The 18,049-nt window shown below is 27.9% G+C and overlaps 2 protein-coding genes across 2 annotated transcripts; both read right to left on the minus strand.

The window, feature by feature from the left end:
• Positions 1-4,500: 4,500 nt before the first annotated feature.
• On the minus strand, positions 4,501-5,547 carry LOC129611904 (uncharacterized). The gene is made up of 3 exons (XM_055525328.1): positions 5,174-5,547; positions 4,717-5,103; positions 4,501-4,650 (listed from the first exon to the last, which is right to left on the minus strand). The coding sequence occupies exons 1-3, from the start codon at positions 5,295-5,297 to the stop codon at positions 4,598-4,600; spliced, it is 564 nt and encodes a 187-aa protein (XP_055381303.1). The 5' UTR covers positions 5,298-5,547; the 3' UTR covers positions 4,501-4,597.
• A 31-nt stretch (positions 5,548-5,578) lies between these two features.
• Positions 5,579-15,569, minus strand: LOC129607589 (uncharacterized). Its single transcript, XM_055518687.1, has 3 exons — positions 15,513-15,569; positions 6,209-6,301; positions 5,579-6,038 (listed from the first exon to the last, which is right to left on the minus strand). Exons 1-3 carry the CDS (start codon positions 15,567-15,569, stop codon positions 5,769-5,771), a joined length of 420 nt encoding a protein of 139 aa, XP_055374662.1. The 3' UTR covers positions 5,579-5,768.
• Positions 15,570-18,049: the final 2,480 nt, after the last annotated feature.

Genomic DNA, 18,049 nt, shown 5'->3' on the forward strand with positions numbered 1-18,049 from the left:
TCAAAAGAAAGATTTGAAATTTAAGATTTTCTACGTAATGAATTTTTTGTTTTGAAAAACATACGCTTAACGCCAATTTCGTCGCAGAAACACCTTTATTAAATACGTCTAACGGTATTGTGAATAAATACGTAAAGGGAAAGTATATAAAATGTTTGTTGATATTGAAATACATTGTTTAACGAAATAAAAATGTGGAACAAATTGTCGTAGGTCAGAAAAAGACGCAACAAGTAAATGAAAAAATTTAAATATAGTAAAGTAGTGATGCTGAACACTACTTATTGTCAATATTTTTTAACACTAAATTTGTTCTTTTATTGCACTAAAGTTGTTATTTTTCTTTTATTTACGACGTTTTTTCAAAAAATTGTAAGGCGAATTGTTTTGCATTTGTGTTTTAAATTTTTTATTTGAGTACAAATCTAAAAATACAATACTTTGGTCAAATCAATGGATTTTAATGTAGCACTTCTTACTTCAATAAGTAACAGAATGTAAAATCCGAAAAAGTAAAGTCAATTTTTGCCCTTACAAAAACTCTAGTACCCTATAAACATTTGTGAAATGTTATTTAATAAGGCGAAAGTTTCCATTAGGAAAAATTTGAAATAATTTTATTTCACATACAATTACACAAAAGCGTGTGAAATATTGCGTTTGACTGCGATAAATAAAATGGTACGGCAAGGATGATAAAAAATATTGATCTATTGAAATAAGAATAATAAATAAAAATTTTCATTAAATACAGAATATATTGTGTTTCCGCTGCATCAAATATTCTGTGTGTATTTCCACTTTAGAAAATTTATTTGTTCGGAAATTTCATTTAGACGCATTGGATTTTCTTAATCTTTTTCCCGACGACAACGACTTTTTTTTAGAGTTAATCTTTTTCTGGTTTGTACAGATATAAAAGTGTTTTGTTAATCCTAAGTAATAAATTTTATAGTCTTCGTTTTTCAAAGCATTATTTTTGTTTTTGAAGTTCACGTTCATTTTTGTTTAAGCTTTTATTTTCTTTTGATAATCGTTAGTAGTTTTCCACTCTAGATAATAAATGATTATTTTCTAAATATCATACTTTCTTAAGGTAATTCTTAAAATTTTTTTCACTTCTTCTACAGTATTTACAAATTTCATGCACTGCAGAGCATATTGAATTCAACACTGAACTGGAGATAAAAATTGCACATATAATGAAAATATTTATTTTATGAACATAAGGTGAAAATATGCAAAGATATAAAAAAGGAAAATAAAATTATGAGAATATTTTTAAATAAATTCTTAAAAATTTTATAAATTTTAAATTTATATACTTAAATTTTTTAACAATCGATCTTTGCAGTATTCGAATATCCCACGTAACATTTTAGTGCGCTAAATTTTGGAAATCGTCTTATAAGGCTCTCTTTACACTCCCAAGCAAAAGTTTTGGTTCTATAGAGATGTTTTTTCCTTGCCAACAATTGCTGTAATAGGACTTTCTGCAAGTTTGAGGTTTTGTTGTTATAAGTGTAGTGTTGCGGGATCCTATTACAAAACCAAAAATGTTTTTCTAACAAGAGTATTGTGAAAAGAACAATAACCTTGCTATAACATTACAATATTCCTATAGTAGTATTAATAATTTTATTAAAAGAATAATTTTAAAAAGCTTTTTATTTTTCCCATGATTTATCACAAGTGCGCCAATAGGAATTTCAAATTGACAGGAAACATTAAATTTACAATAATATAGCTTTTGTATTGTTTGTGGTGTTACTGTATCGCTCTTGTAAGAATCATTTGACTTTTGTTTTTAGTTTGAACTCTGTTTGACATTTAATTGTGGGTGATATTTTATAGCTATTTAAAAATACCTGCAGAAAAATAATATATAATGGACAAATATACAAAAACTTGGAAAAAAATTAAAAGCAGCAGCGGATTTCATAGAAAAATAAAAAAAAATTTTATTAAAATTCTTTCTACGGAAATACCAACCGAAATCAGAACTTCATGCGCAAAAAATTATGTTTTATCAGCTTCTAGAAGCTGTATTGCAAACAATAATATTTTGGCTGATAGCAGACCATGGCCTGATGATTCCCACATGATTACTGACAACGTTGATTTACTGGACGTGCAAGATGATGACAAAATTAGCAGTTCGGATAGTGAAGACGAGACAAATCAAATAAATTTGGATAATATTTCAAAATATGTACGATTTCGTGAAAATCTTAAAGTTTGGGCTATCCTTTACAATATCAAGCAAAATGCCTTAAAAGAATTATTAAAATTGTTGAATATAGTACTTCCGAACATGTTACCAGCTGATCCAAGAACATTGGTTCAAACACCGGCAATAGTTAACACAATTATTGATTCCGATTTAAACAACAGTTGTTATTGGCACCAAGGTCTAGAGTTTTGTTTAAGGCAAACTTTTCGTTCTCTTCAGTTTTCAATTATAATCAACATCAATATCAATATTGATGTGCTACCCAAATTTAAAAGCTCTAAAGAAGAATTTTGGCCAATTTTATATAATATACATGAATATCCGCACATTCCACCAATGGTAATAGGCGTTTACAGCGGTAAAGGTAAACCAAAGGATATTTCGTCGTTTATCAAACCGTTTGTAGATGAAACTAAAGAAATTTTGGAAAACGGAATTGAAGTTAATGGTTATAAAATTTCAGTAAAAATCAGATGCTTTATTTGCGATTCACCTGCGCGTGCTTTTATAAAAGGTAAGTATGATTTTTGCTTTTAATTATGTAAATGTTCCATTAATATTAACTATGTTCTTGTATTTTGTAACAAGGTATGGCAAATTTTAATGGACAACATGGATGTCAGAAATGTACGATTATCGGTCAATATTCAGAAACTTCACGTTGTAATGTTTTCCCGAGCACTAACAACAAAATACGTACTGACAAGAGTTCCGCGCAAAAGTGTACGAAGATCATCATAAATGTTATTCACCGTTGGAAGAACTTCCGTTTTTAGATATGGTGAATGACTTTGTAGTTGCAGATTCTTTGCACTTGTTACATCTTGGAATAATGAAAAGGTGTTTATTTGGATGGAGAGATGGGAATTTTCGAAATAACTATCATACAAAATGGTCTTTAAGTGTATCTAATTCCATAACAAAGTGGTTATTAACGGTTAAAATGCCATCTGAGTTACACAGAGCTGTTAGGGGACTTGACTGTATGTCGCACTGGAAAGCCTTAGAATACAGAACATTTTTGCATTACTTAGGAAAATAGTTTTGCCAAAAGATGCTTACGAACACTTTTTATTACTTTTTTGTGCTGTTACGATATGCTCCTCAAATATGTATTTAAATCATCTCGATGTTGCCCATGAAATGTTATTACAATATATTAAATTATTCATCGAAATTTACGGTGAACAATACGTGACAAGCAACGTTCATAACCTTTGCCATGTTGTTAATGATGTTAAGCGGTTTGGAATTTTGCCATCTATTACATCCTATCCATTCGAGAATAAGCTGTATCAAATAAAAAAAATGTTGCGAACTAGCACAGGTGCATTATCGCAGGTAGTTCTTTATTCGTATTACAGTGCCTGGCGTTTTTATGTTGGAAATTTTATTTCAATTAATCAATTTCATTTCAATTAATTTGTAATTAAGAACTTGTATATTTCATTCAACATATTATATTTAAATTTAACATAAACATTGTTTATGTTATATATTTTTTTGGGTATACTAAAACTTATTTGTGACTTTTTTTATGATTCAAAGGTTGCTAAACGCACAGCAGAGTTTATGACGATTGCGACAGAAAATATAATTTTTATTTTTTTAAATAAAAAAACAACTTATATAAAAATGAATGCAAACAAGGTACAATTGCTTTTAGATAGCTTTTCATTGAGTACTGAGCCTCATAACAAGTGGTTTTTGACAAAAAAAAATGAAATTGTGGGAATGAAAAGTGCTACTGAGAAAAATGGTTTTATTTATATAAGAGGTTCCAGTTTGAAACATCAAGAAGATTTTTTCGTCTATCCATTGGTTTCTTCATACTTAAATGTGTTGAAATCAAACTATGCCGAAAATGAGGAAAACATTTTTTTATTAAATGAAATTAAATGTAAAATGACTAAAGTTTCTTATCAAAATGATACTGTTTTTATTCCACTGCTTCATACCTTATAACAAAAAGTTATTTACAAAAACGAAAACTAGTTTATTTTTTTTTAATTTATGTATTTTATTTCAGTACTGAAATTTAAATTAATTTTAAAAACAAGTAATATTTTAAGTCTAAAGTCGTACATATTAAAATTAGAATCTTCTTTTCTACTTCTTTATACCTGTAAATGTAAATTATATCAATTTAAAAATAAAAATAACTAAATTTGCTGATATAATAATATTATAATATCATTATCGAAACAATCCCTAAAGAATTATTATTAATAATTTTCATGCAAAAATTTCTTATAAATAGCTCTTATTGCATTAGTCCAGTTGTCAAATTAAAAAAAAATTATAAATTGAAAACAAATATTCAATATAAGATAAAATTATTCTCATAGATAAACTTTTTTAAGACTAAATGAGGTTGTTCTCTTGAGGTTGTATTGTTACAAGGTTATCGTTATTACCTAAAAAAGAAGTTATTAATTTTAATAACGAAATTTAAAAGAAAATTAATTTTTGATTTTAATTACCTTCACCAATTTCATTTTCTTTTCTTGTTTCATCATCTTTTTTATTTGTTAGAGTACGATTGCGTCCACTTGAGGCACGACTAATTACCATTTTGCCTTTTTTTGGGTCATTTTCTATTCTTCTTGTTGCATTTCTAATTACAGTTTGAAAAAACGAAATGCAACTTTCATAACTAAAAGATGAATCTACATTTTTCACAATAGCATAAAAAGCACTTATAATTCTTTCATATTGTTTGAAAGAATATTTTATGACCTTATCACGACTACCTCCACTAAATGAATATTTAGTCAACAGTTCTCTAGTAAAAATTTTATCTATTAACTTATAGCATCCAGTTTTACCATTACATCTTCCATCGTTGCTTAAAACATGTTTGTACGAATCTTAATTATAAAAAATGTTACATGAACATAATAATTTATTCAACTTTATAAATTCATCCTACACTAAAACTTACAAAACTTTGAAAATTGTCCTCATTTCCAAGTTTTATTTCCAGGTCTTGCAAACTTTCGATTGTACTAAATGGTGAGGGTAAGGTAAATGTTTTCGTTGACACTATAGTTTGTGCTTTCATAGATGAAGTATTTATTGAACATCATCATGTCTAATGTTGTTTGTTGTTTCGACAACTGTTTTATTATTTTTAGCTGATTTTCCATCATGTTTTTCTGGTTTTCTAGTAATATGTCCATCGTTGAAAATAATTTAGAGATATTTTCTTCTGAGATTAAATTTAAAGAAAGATCTTTATGGAGAATGTCAGAATTTTGTAAATTATCCTACGAAATTTCAAAATTTAAAATACTGTATCAGAAACAAAAATATTAAAGTACCTGAAGCGGTTGGCTGGTTTCATGTTCAACTACTTTTTCTCGATAAACGACTTCATCATACATGTAAATTGCAGTTTCTTCCTGAAGTGATGACTCTAGATACTAAGCAATATGTTAAAGCTCAAATCTTAATGCACGATATTTTTACATGATTATAACAAAATATGTCAGAAATTTGACAAATTATCAATTTAATGTTCTGTTTTTATATTTTAATTAAAGAATACACTTACTGACGATACTTCGGTATTGGAACTTAAATTACATGAAGTCTCCCACATAGTATTGAACAAATTTCTAGTACGTGTTGGAGGTTTTTTCGGCTTCTCTGTAGGTAATGGAAATGTTTCATCTTCAGTCTCAGCTTTTGATTCCATTATCTGTAACTCAGCACTTTCATAATTCTTAAATCCGGCACGTTTTTTCTTACAATTTTGATACGTCCAATTATTTGAGGGAACCGAATTTAAATCACGTTGTAACTTAAAATAAATTTATAATTAAAATTGGATCCCAGAAGTTAGTATTTAAAAATTTATATTTGTAGTTAGTATATAAAAACTTTTAGTAAACAACTCATAATACTCGTATGTATAACAAGCTTATATTATAACAGGTAAAACAAATTCATTTTACGTTCTACTGCCAACACCTTTTCTAAAATTGCCGCTCTCTTTGTTGTTGGCCAACACAATTGGTTCCAACCATTGGCATCTTTTGAAATGTTATATTTCACTTTGAATAACTGAAAATTTAAACAATTTAAAAAATTTTGATGTTGTTGCCAGTTATATATTGCTATCTGGTCAATTTTACACTTTTTTAGTACATGTAATATATAATTAGCGGATTTTTTTGAAATTCTACTTTTGAGCTTTTTTTGGTGACAAATTTACAGTAAAGTCTGTTATGGAAATGGGACACCAAAAACTATGTTTTTATTATGATTGCTATGTCTACAATCATAGATTTGCCAAAAATTTAATTAATCTAATTAATAATTTTACGCTTTAAGAGAATGATAGAGTAAACTTTTTAGGAAGTTTCCGTGACTTCAAAAATTAACTCAAAACGCAAAATTTAATAAGCATTATACTGGAAACAGTTTAATGAAAGCTATTGACATTGTGCACAGTTCAACAATGTTTATTATACGTCAAATAATGTTAACATATAATAAACATATATTAAACATTATAGCGTTAAAACTTTTCATAAAGCATTTTTAAAGACATTTTAGAGTTGTAGAAACAGACTCTTTATTTTCAGTTATATCAACTTTCTTAAAATTTCAAACATAGTAATTTTTATTAAAATATATAACAAAGACCAAAAATAATTTTCATAATCTTTATAACTTTTTCGTTAAGCACAAAAAATACCTAACAAAAGCATTCCTACATTTTGGCAATATTTCATAAATTGGTAAACAAATGTTGACATATAATTTTTCCTATTGGAGCATTAACTTTCCCGTTATAGACTAAAAGTTGCTTTAAAAGTATATTTATTTGCCATAGTAAAACTATAATTGGGATTAGGTTGTTTATATATTGGTAGTGCTACTATAATATGACGCATAATACGAAACGAATGACAGGCAATTTGTCAAAGCAAAGTAGTGATCGCGAACCCGATTATTTTTGAAGTAACATTGAGATAAAGTAAAAATAAATAAATTAAATATATTTTAATCTGTACAAAATTTTTCTAAAATTAAAATAATTAAATTAATACCATAATATAACTCTTACTGCCTTAATTTAAAAAGCATGCTCCCCAATCCTGAAGTTGAAGTTAAAAATATAACAAAAAATCAAAAAAGTTCCGGAAAGTGCTACCGCTTTTCTGAGACCACACTTTTAGCGCGGGGGTAAGGGGCTGCCCTTTCAAAATCTTTCTTTTGGTCTAAGAACAATTTTAATTTACTTTAGTTTTTCAAATTTAAGACTTATTTTAATTCCTTTTTTTAACATTTCAATCAAGATATAACTTTGAAAATTTATTCCATAGATTCTGTTTTATTTCTTCACATTTTGTATCCAATATATATATGTATTCAAAAAGCAGCCTGGAGATTTTTATTTCTTTTTTATAACAAATAAAGAAAAATAGACTAAAAAGAAGCAAATGATCATGTAAAAAAGTGCCAACACTACAATGTGATTATAATACTGAAAAAAAATATTCAGACATTTTGAGTTTTTGCAATGACATTTTGCTGTTCACCAACACTAAATCTCCTAATGCTTGATTGATATTGTGGCTAAAGTGTCAGAAATCCCATATCAACAAAAATAATCTTTAATCAGCATTGGTTATCTAGCTCAAACAATTTAAGGTTCCCTATAACAATGATTATCTTATAAGAGCAAGACCATCTTGCGGCCATATTCTTTTAATGAAAAAGATGGTGGTAAATTTTTGAATTAAAATTTTGAAATTTAAAAAGTGAATTTTTACTCAAATTCAGGTAAAAACTTGTCAAAATAGTACCTTAGAAACTTTTTAACATACTTTTACGAAATTTTCATATTTATTTCAAAATTGCATTAAAAAAAAATTATTTTATTTTTTTATAATACCGCATATTTTTGAATGGGGATGTATTTTTTCAAGGTACAATGAAAAAAAAGTCGACAAAATTTCTTTGGCAACAACTTTTTTGCTTTCGTTTAAAAAAAAATTAATTCTTTTTCTTGAATAGATTCAGAAATTACTATTAATTTTAAAAAATGACAAAATTTAAAAAATTTTAAATTTTATATTTATCTCTTCTTTTATAAATATTTTTCTTATTATTAATTTTTTCTCTTTTCTTTTTCATTTATTACTTCTCTCCTTTTTATTTACTTTTCTTTTGTTTTTATTTAACACTTATGTTTTTGTTTTTTTGTTATATTAATATAAAAAAAAATCTGATGTGATCAGCACATAACCGACCGTATTGTATATTGTCTAGTTAAGTGAAAGTGTTACAGAATATTATAAAAATGTCTTTTAAAAACTTCTTTCCAATTTCTAGGACATTAGTAAGCTTATAGTTAACATACCTAGAAAAATGCAAATTTGGCTCTTAGTAGAGTTTCGCTTTGTGCTACCCGAATTCCCAAAAATGCTCGCCAGTTAGCTAGGACTCAAATATTAAATTTCAAGAAATTCCATCAATTCGTTCCGTAGATATGGTGAAAAATGTTAAATCGGCCCGCAAATCAGTTCTCGACCCCTGATCTTTCCAAAAAATTTATATGTTCATTGTTTTAATACGTGTAATTCATATAATAAATTTCATTGAAATCGGTTAATTATTTCTCTTTATATACGCAAAAATGTATATTTGGCCCGTAGTAAACGTCTAGTTGCTGACACCTGATTTCTTCCAAAAGTTAGGAGATTTCGCGGCCGGTCGAGCGAAGCTTATATATGAAATTCCAAGGAAATCGGTTGAATAGTTTCTTCAAAATGGTCAAAAATATAAAACAGGCCCGCTAAAAAGTGCAGTTCCCGAGGCCTGATATATCCCAAAAGTTGATCAATCCGTGCCATGGTGGAAATAAACTTAAATATAAAATTTCAGACAGACTGACAGACCGACAGACGGAGAGACCGACAGACCGACAGACCGACAGATCGACAGACCGACAGACCGACAGACCGATAGACCGACAGACCGACAGAGGTTGCTAAAAATAGTTTAATTACACTTCCCTACTATGGAGAAGTGTATTCCCACCGAAAACTCGATATGCAAAATTTGTTGCCATCACATAACCTACCTATTGTTTACACAATACGGTCGGTAATAACACACGCATACACTGACATACATAAGTCTTATATCATACATAAATTACACTATTAAAAGAAATACAATGCGCATCTACGTGTTGTAGAGCTCATGCGCATCTATATTAGAGATGCCAAAATTTTGCTCAACACTCTTAAATGAACTTCTATTCGAGGTTTATAAAACTACTTGTGCTATAAATATTGTAGCAATTGCTGCGGAGCCCTATAAAATTCTCCACTTTAGCGTTATATGCTACTTAAAACATTTCGTTGCGGTTGCGCAACAATAAGATGAACAATAAAGCTTCCTTAATGGACTTATAAAAAGTGCTATAAAAGTCGATATGAGTTTAATAACTAAAATTCCGCAATAAAATGTTACGTGGGATTTTTATTAAATTTAATATATTAATATTAATTTTCAGTTTAAAATGTTACATTTAATAAGAGGTGAAGTTGAGAATTTTAGTGCTTATATCTAATGGTAGTATGCGTATTTTAAATTTAACAACTGAAAGTACTTATTTCAATACTTTTACAGGATTTGCTGATTCGGGAACTTCTTATTATAAGTGATCTTAAATATAAAACAGTTTGCATTCCCACAAGACAAGTTAAAATATTATAATTTCAGTACATAAATTATATATGTGTAATATTTATGCGTAAAAAGAAGGTTAACTAGGTTTTTAAATATGTACTATTATTATCAAGCGATCTCTTAAATCACTGAATGAAATGTCACAAGTTCTAAAATAAACGAAAACCCAAAAACAAAGATCATTTAATTGTAGTAAGCAAATATATCAGTTATTAAGAGAAGAAAATTGATACAAGAATGAAGTGATAATTTGTAGTAGCTATGTTGAATTACTTTTAAAACCATATATCCGCACACCACCACCTTAAAAAGAAATTGCTTACCATATACACGCTTAAAAGTTGCTTTACTATTGTATTAATGTCATGAGATTTTGAATTAAAATTAAAATTATGTAACATTCTCGTCAAAACTTGAAGACTGATTGACAATTCAAGATTTTAATATTATTTTTTTTTAATTAATTTAAATAAGAATTAACAAGGGTCATATTATTTTTTCTACAATTTCTATAACATGATTCGGTATACAATAATTCGATAGTAGTTCCGGAATTACATAGTTATTCGAGATTAAGCGAAATATATCCATAAAAAATATTATTTAAATAATTTAATAAATACTGAAAAATTTTGGCAAATTTTTTAACAGAACAGTACAATTAAAATCACCGGCAATAATTAATTTCTTTTTAAATGAAAAACATGTTTCGTAATTAGGATTTCCAAAGCTATTTAAGAAAACACAAAAACATACATACGAGTATATTCATAGAACCTGATAAAACTTATTACTGGAAAATGTACGTACAATTGAAAATTTCAAATTTTTATACATGCATATTCATATTACATTTATATTTCCATTCGAAAAAATTATGTTCTCTCTAGATTTTTCACTTAACACACCTCCGTGGTTGCAAAATAATTTCACCGATTAAAAAAAAATGTGATACACTGCAGAAGCGCACATACATAATAAATGAAATGGAGGTAAGATAAATTTGAAAATATTGTTTTATGTTTTTGAAATTTTCATTAAATTATTGCATAACTCCAATTTCAGAAGCTGATGAAGTATTATTGAATATTTTACTAATATAATAATACTCGTAGGTATAGCAATTTTTCTAATTCATATATTATGTTAATAATTTAATAGGGGTTTCATTTAAGTTAAAATTATCAAATTATCGAATGAATAATTGAATTGAATGATCGATATAATTAAAATCACTCACTTTGTTAAAATATCCATAGCACAAATTTATTATATTATCGACAGTCCGCACTTTTATTAAAGTTTTCACTGATCATATTTTAGGACCCCCGAAAAATATATGTATGTATATAAATGGGAATCCATGTAAATAAATGGAAAGATAAGAGTTAAAAGTTTGACCCAAAAAAACTGCAAGCAGCTCATATCTTTGAATTCCGTTTTATTAAATTTTGGTTGTATAACTGCATGACTCTGTCCATTTTATTAATTAATTTGACGATGTATAACTGCAAAGTATAGCAAGATTTATTAACATCTCTTTTCCCAATTTTTTTAAGATTTATTTCTTTAATTGTCCAATTTAGTATGAAGTATATTTCACAACTGCATTTTGATAATTAATCTTTTATTCTAAAAATTATTAGATTGCTGTTAATAAACTCGCTTATTTTATAGTTGCTAATTATAATTAAAAAACGAAATTAATCCTCCAATTTCTTATAAATATAATTTTTTTTTAAATATTTGGAATAACAATATTTTATTGAAAATTAATGTGGTACTTCCTCTTTGGTAAGTAAAATAAAGAAAAAAACACAATAGAAAAAAAGGAACAACTTCCTTGTGCATCATCAACATTCAATTAAAATTTTTTCATTTTTGTGAAAAAAAAAATTAAAATCTCTAAAAAAATATTTTACATTTTTTTTCCATTTATAAGTTAAAATATTGAACATAAATTAAGAGAAAAAAAAATAAAAAATGGAACAACCAGCTAAAAAATGCAGCTCAGATAATTTTTCTAAAATACTCGACATTTTTGATAGATTAAATCGCATAATTCATGTGTCTAAATAAAATTCCAAATAAATTTCTTTTTGCTTTTTGTTCTTCCCTTTTTTGTCATCGTGATCTATACTGAATCCATATTAGTAAAAAAAAATCTACGTATGTGTTCATATACATAAAAAAATTAGTGTCACTACATAATAACATAATCCATAGGTTCGCTGCAACTATTCTAAACTAGATTAGTGCATTTTATATAAAAAAAATCTGATGTGGTCAGCACATAACCGACCGCATTGTGTATTGTCTAGTTAAATGAAAGTGCTACAGAATATTATAAAAATGTCTGTTAAATACTTCTTTCCAATTTTTAGGACATTAGTAAGCTTATAGTTAACATACCTAGAAAAATGTAAATTTGGCTCTTAGTAGAGTTTCGCTTTATGCAACCCGAATTCCCTGAAATGCTCGCCAGTTAGCTTTGGTAACAACCAGAACTCAAATATCAAATTTCAAGAAATTCCATCAATTCGTTCCGTAGATTATGGTGAAAAATGTAAAATCGGCCCGCAGATCAGTTTTCGAGCCGTGATCTTTCCAAAAAATTTATATGTTCATTGTTTTAATACGAGGAATTCATATATTAAATTTCAATGAAATCGGTTGATTATTTCTCCTTATATACACAAAAGTGTATGTTTGGCCCGGAGTAAACGTCTAGTTGCCGATGCCTGATTTCTTCCCAAACATAGGAATTTTTGCGGACGGTCGAGCTGAGCTTATATATAAAATTTCAAGTAAATCGGTTGAATATTTTCTTCAAAATGTTCAAAAATGTAAAACAGGCCCGCTATAAAGTGCTGTTCCCGAGGCCTGATATATACCAAAAGTTGATCAATCCGTGCCATGGTGGAAATAAAGTTACATGTAAAATTTCACCAAAATCGGTTCAGCCGAACTTGAGATAAACGCGTGCACACACAGACCGGCAGACCGACAGACCGACAGACCGACGGACCGACAGGTTGCTAAAAATAGTTTACCTACACTTCCCTACTATGGAGAAGTGCATTCCCACCGAAAACTCGATATACAAAATTTGTTGCCATCACATAACCTACCTATTGTTTACACAATACGGTCGGTAAAAAAGTGCATATATAGAAGAAAATAATGAAAAAATTTTTTAAAAAATTCTACACCAATAACTTAGATGAATTTCATGTTGGACTTTTAAAATGACAAATCTTTTCCACATGTCTTGAATTGTCATCATATCTACATACATAGTACATACATGAACATATTTATGTACTTTTTATGTACATATGTAATTGCCTATAAATATACAAGTGTTGTATAACGTACCAAAAATATTTTGTTTTTTTTTTCTTAAATTTCGCTCTTTCTAATAAAATATCTCTGCATCGAATAGGAATCTAAATGATGCACTGTGGTTTTTAGTTTTACTTGACATGGTATGGAAAACTATACGCTATTTTAAATTTTAATTCACATTATTTTATTTTGCATGTAAAATTTTAGTAATCAACCTACAAGTACTAATGCAATAAGTTCTATGAATTTTATTTCCCATGTTTCCTTATGTACACGTATATGTGAATCTAGATATCAATTTTAGTCCTCAAATATACTATAGTCACTTATAGCAATAATTGAAATAAATTTGTCATTTTCACAAAAGCTCTTCTATTCTACAATGAGTCTAAGTGACCTATGTGTCCTTTCAGAGACCCGGGTCGACATTATTTCCTATATTTAATAATTTTTAACCCTAGCATTATATTTGTTCTTTAAATGACTCCTACATGGCACAAAATGAAATGATGTGAATTTAAATAAGTGAGTTAGATGGGTGCATATGTTTGTAGATGGAAGAATCTAGAACAAAATCTAAAAAATTCATAAAATTTTATGTAAAAAATTGAATTTAAAGCATTTGGACAATTTTACTTCCAATACGGATTGTACTTTTCTGGGACACTATGGTTTGTTTACGTTAAGCTCATTTATTATGTTATCTTTAACATTTTATATGTCAAATTATTGTGATTGCAATTGCTACTATGTATGTAGTTATGTAGTATAAAATTACTCATGTGATGCGAAAACTGCAAATGACTTTAATTCACTTATTTATTAAAATTGTTTATATACACTTTATTAAGGGGTTTTTATTCTTTAGACTTTAAAGTTGGAAATATTTGGTTTTTCATTTTTCACGTTCTAAAATTATACCCCAATTTTTCATGTAATAAAATATCGAAACAAAAAAAAAATTTTTGGTCCTTTTCTAATTCTAGAAATGGAAAATGTTATACGTTTTTTTTTTGTTTTTCTCAAATAGAAAATTTATACTTCCCCAGTTTTCTAATCATAAGTCATGATAATAAATTTGCGTTATCAACGTCATTATAAATATGTATGTGTACAAGTACATCATTGGAATTTTCAATGGTTTTTCTCTTTATAGAGTGGGTAAGAAAAAAAACGTTCAGTTTTTTTTTTGTTTTCGTTTTTATACTCGTACACGTATGTTTGTGCTATGGGGAATAGAAGAACGGTATGAACAAATTTTTATACCCTGCACTTCGTGAAGGGTATATTAACTTTGGTATGGAGTTTGTAACTACTTGAAGGAGTCATCTGCGGTATGGACATATATATATATTCTTGCTCAGCGTAAAATTCTGCAATCGACACCAAACTTTCACAAGTTGCTTCTTTTGTGCCAAGGACGAACCCTATTGTTATTGGACCAATTTGGACAACGGGTTCGGGTAGCTGCCATACAACTCAAAGAGTTTATTTTAAATATTTCAAAAACTAATAAAGGTACAAATATAAGATTTTGTATACATGTGTCCAATTATATTCTACATATGCTCTAAAAATTTTAATGGGATAGCTGCACCGGTTCGAGTGGCTGCCATACAACTCCAAAAGCAAATTTTTTATATTCGGCAAAATAATCAAGTCAGATTCATGAAACTTGGCAGTCGTGTGTCCAATTATAGGTCAAAGATATTTTAAAATAAGCCAAAAAGCTTATTTTAAATATTTGGAAAAATAATAAAGTCAGATTCATGAAACTTGGCAGTTGTGTGTCCAGTTATAGGTCAGACATATCTGTGAAGTTTCTATAGAATGATTTCACAGGTTTGAGTAATTGCCATACAACAACGAAAGGTGCAGGGTATAATTCAATCGGTTTATACTCGTACCGACTGAAACGTTTTTACTTGTTTTAAATTTTTTTTTATGCCATAGAAAATTTTTTCTGCTAGAATTTATTACCGTGTTAAAAATGACGAAAAACGCATTCAACTGCAACTGCTAGACTGCAAAGGGAAGTCTAATTATTATGAAATACGAAAAGCTGCTGGTAAAATTTTATCGGAACTAAATATTCTGAACAAAAATGGAAAACTTTAAAAATAACAGGTTTAAAAAGCATGTCTAAATGTTAGACTAACATTAAACTGGAATCTTTCATTATATAAAAAAATTTCATTATCTTGACTTTTAAAAATACCCTGTTTTCTTTATACGAATTTGCGATATTATGTTGTTTGTGTTGTAAACGATCCATTCCTCCAATTATACTAATGTTCTTCGGCAATATTGTAAGAACAAAAAGTTGAAAGAAATTGTTTTATATTAGAAATGAAAAATTTTCTTAATTTATTGTCACTGTTGTGGAATCAGGAAAAACAAAAGCATTATAAACATTACGTTGGAAAAATCACAATAATATTCGTGTGTTTCAATGAGATCAATGCAAGTCTTATAATTTTAAATTAAAAATAACAAAAAATTTATTACTAACAACAATGCTAGAATTTTTAGAGATTTATTACTTAAAAACATACAATATTTTTTTTGCTTTTTTACCAGCATTTTAACTGGTTATATGGCAATTCTCCCCAGTTATTTTGTGCAAAAAAAAAGGAAAAAATTCAGTAATAGAGGATTTTTTTGTCATCTCCTTTTCCACTTTTAATATACTATAAACTGACTGACTGCTCCAAATAAAATTCGTGTTCGTGTATCAAAATAAAAATTGTCAGGAATTACAACGAAAGTAACATCAAAACCAACAAAAACAGGAATGAAAAAAAAACACCTTTATGATTTTGTTCGCTCGCATGTCATATTATTGTCATTGTCATTCATTTCGGCGGGGTGTTAAATGTTTATTTTTATAATGAGTTTTGATGTTGTCTTTTAATTTTTCTTTACATTTTTTTTTGTTGTGTGTAACTTTTTTATTTTATATTTATTTTTCCTTTTTAATTTTTTTGTTTTTCTTCTGTTACTTTGGTACATTTAATACAGACATACGTTCTTACATACATACATACACATGATAATATATTCGGATGAATTTAACACTCTGGGAAATGCGCGCTATAAGAAAAGAAAATTTTATCAGCCCACAAAGTCAAACAATTTATTAAATAATTTATGAGGTCGTTACAACTTTTGTCTTTTATTTTTTTTTATTCATGTTGCTTTTTTCTCCTTTATGATTTTTATTTATTGGGTAAATGAATATATATACATATATGTATATAATATGAACACATATATGGTACTTATGAATATACTTTATTAAATACCCATGTTCACATTATTTGATTGGAGCTCGGGAAGGTGAATAGGGGGATGAATAAAAACAAATTTTGTTTTCTCTTTCTCTTTGTTTTTTTTGTATGTACATATTTGGAATGGGTGGAAAATTTGATTTAAGAAGATTTGTTAATATTATTATTCGTATAAAATGCTGTGTTGATGCGTTTTTTGACATTTCGCCTTTTCGATTTCAAGGAGGCCTGTTCCGTTTTTCATAGTTATTTTGTTTTGTGCCTCCTATTTAATTTGAAAATTTGAGGCAATTAATTTCAGGAGCTGATCTTTTGTTCTGGCCTACATTTTATATGCGTATTAATTGCTTTTGTTAATTTCATCGTACAGTAAGCTACATTTATGCAGAAGTGCTATAGCTAATTGTATATGCGCTAAAAACCCTTATTTTTGCTGCGGACTGCTTTCAATTACCAATTTCTTTTAACTTTGAAAGTTATTGTTATTATTAATGCATTAAAGTTAAAGTCATTAACACCATTCGTCAATTATTTTTTAATTGCAAATTAAAATAAACATAATAAAATCCAAGTTCATTGAATTTTTTTTCAAATTACAAAAAAGAAAATAAATTAAAAATGTTTATGCATGAAAATGCTTATAAAGAGAATGTATATGCATATATGTATGTATTATCGTAAACTTTCAAATGCAAAAAAAAAACACAAAGTAGGGTCAAACCAATGGCTTATAATATAGCAGTTTTCCATTCAAGAAGTAACGAAAATACTGCTTTTAAAAACAATCTAGCGATGTGCTATATTATTAAAATTACTTTCATTCATATGCGAATATATTTCAAAAATTGCGTACGTTTAGGATAAGCAATGTATTCAATCTTTGATATAAACCAAAATAAGCTTTTATTAGCTTTCTGTATTTATAAAAATGTCGAAAAGCCTGCAGTTTCGGAAATATAAGGTGCCAGCAATACGAATTTTACAAATTTTCAGAGGCGATAATTTGAGAGTGGGTAGAAGTAGGTGACAAAAAATATTCTTCTAACGAAATGAACTATCTGTCTGTCTATGAAAAGCTAAAATTTCAGTCTCCTACAACCTGAGGTCTAAAAGAAAAACGATATCAAAATTTTGAAAAAACTGATTCAAGGTAACGGTACGTAGCAGTAGAGGAAACCAGAAACTATTTTTTTGTGTTTGCAAAATTTGAAAAATGCTTGCGGTTTCGCTGTAACAAAAAGTTGAAAAATGTCATTTATAGGGTTTTGAGGGGGTATAATTTTTAGAGGGAGCGAGATGGATAAAAATTTTCTTCTACGGAAAAAGTTTCTAGAAAAGATCTATGTGCATATAAAATTTTAGCTTTCTATATTCAAGTGTGTAAAAGTTTTGTAAACATGTCCACTGACGGAGGAACGGCCAGACGGACGAACGGATGGGCTGACGGACGGACGGATAGAGCGAA

This window comes from Condylostylus longicornis, unplaced genomic scaffold (genome assembly GCF_029603195.1).
Source record: "Condylostylus longicornis isolate FDR11 unplaced genomic scaffold, ASM2960319v2 ptg000004l, whole genome shotgun sequence".
Taxonomy (NCBI): Eukaryota; Metazoa; Arthropoda; class Insecta; order Diptera; family Dolichopodidae; genus Condylostylus; species Condylostylus longicornis.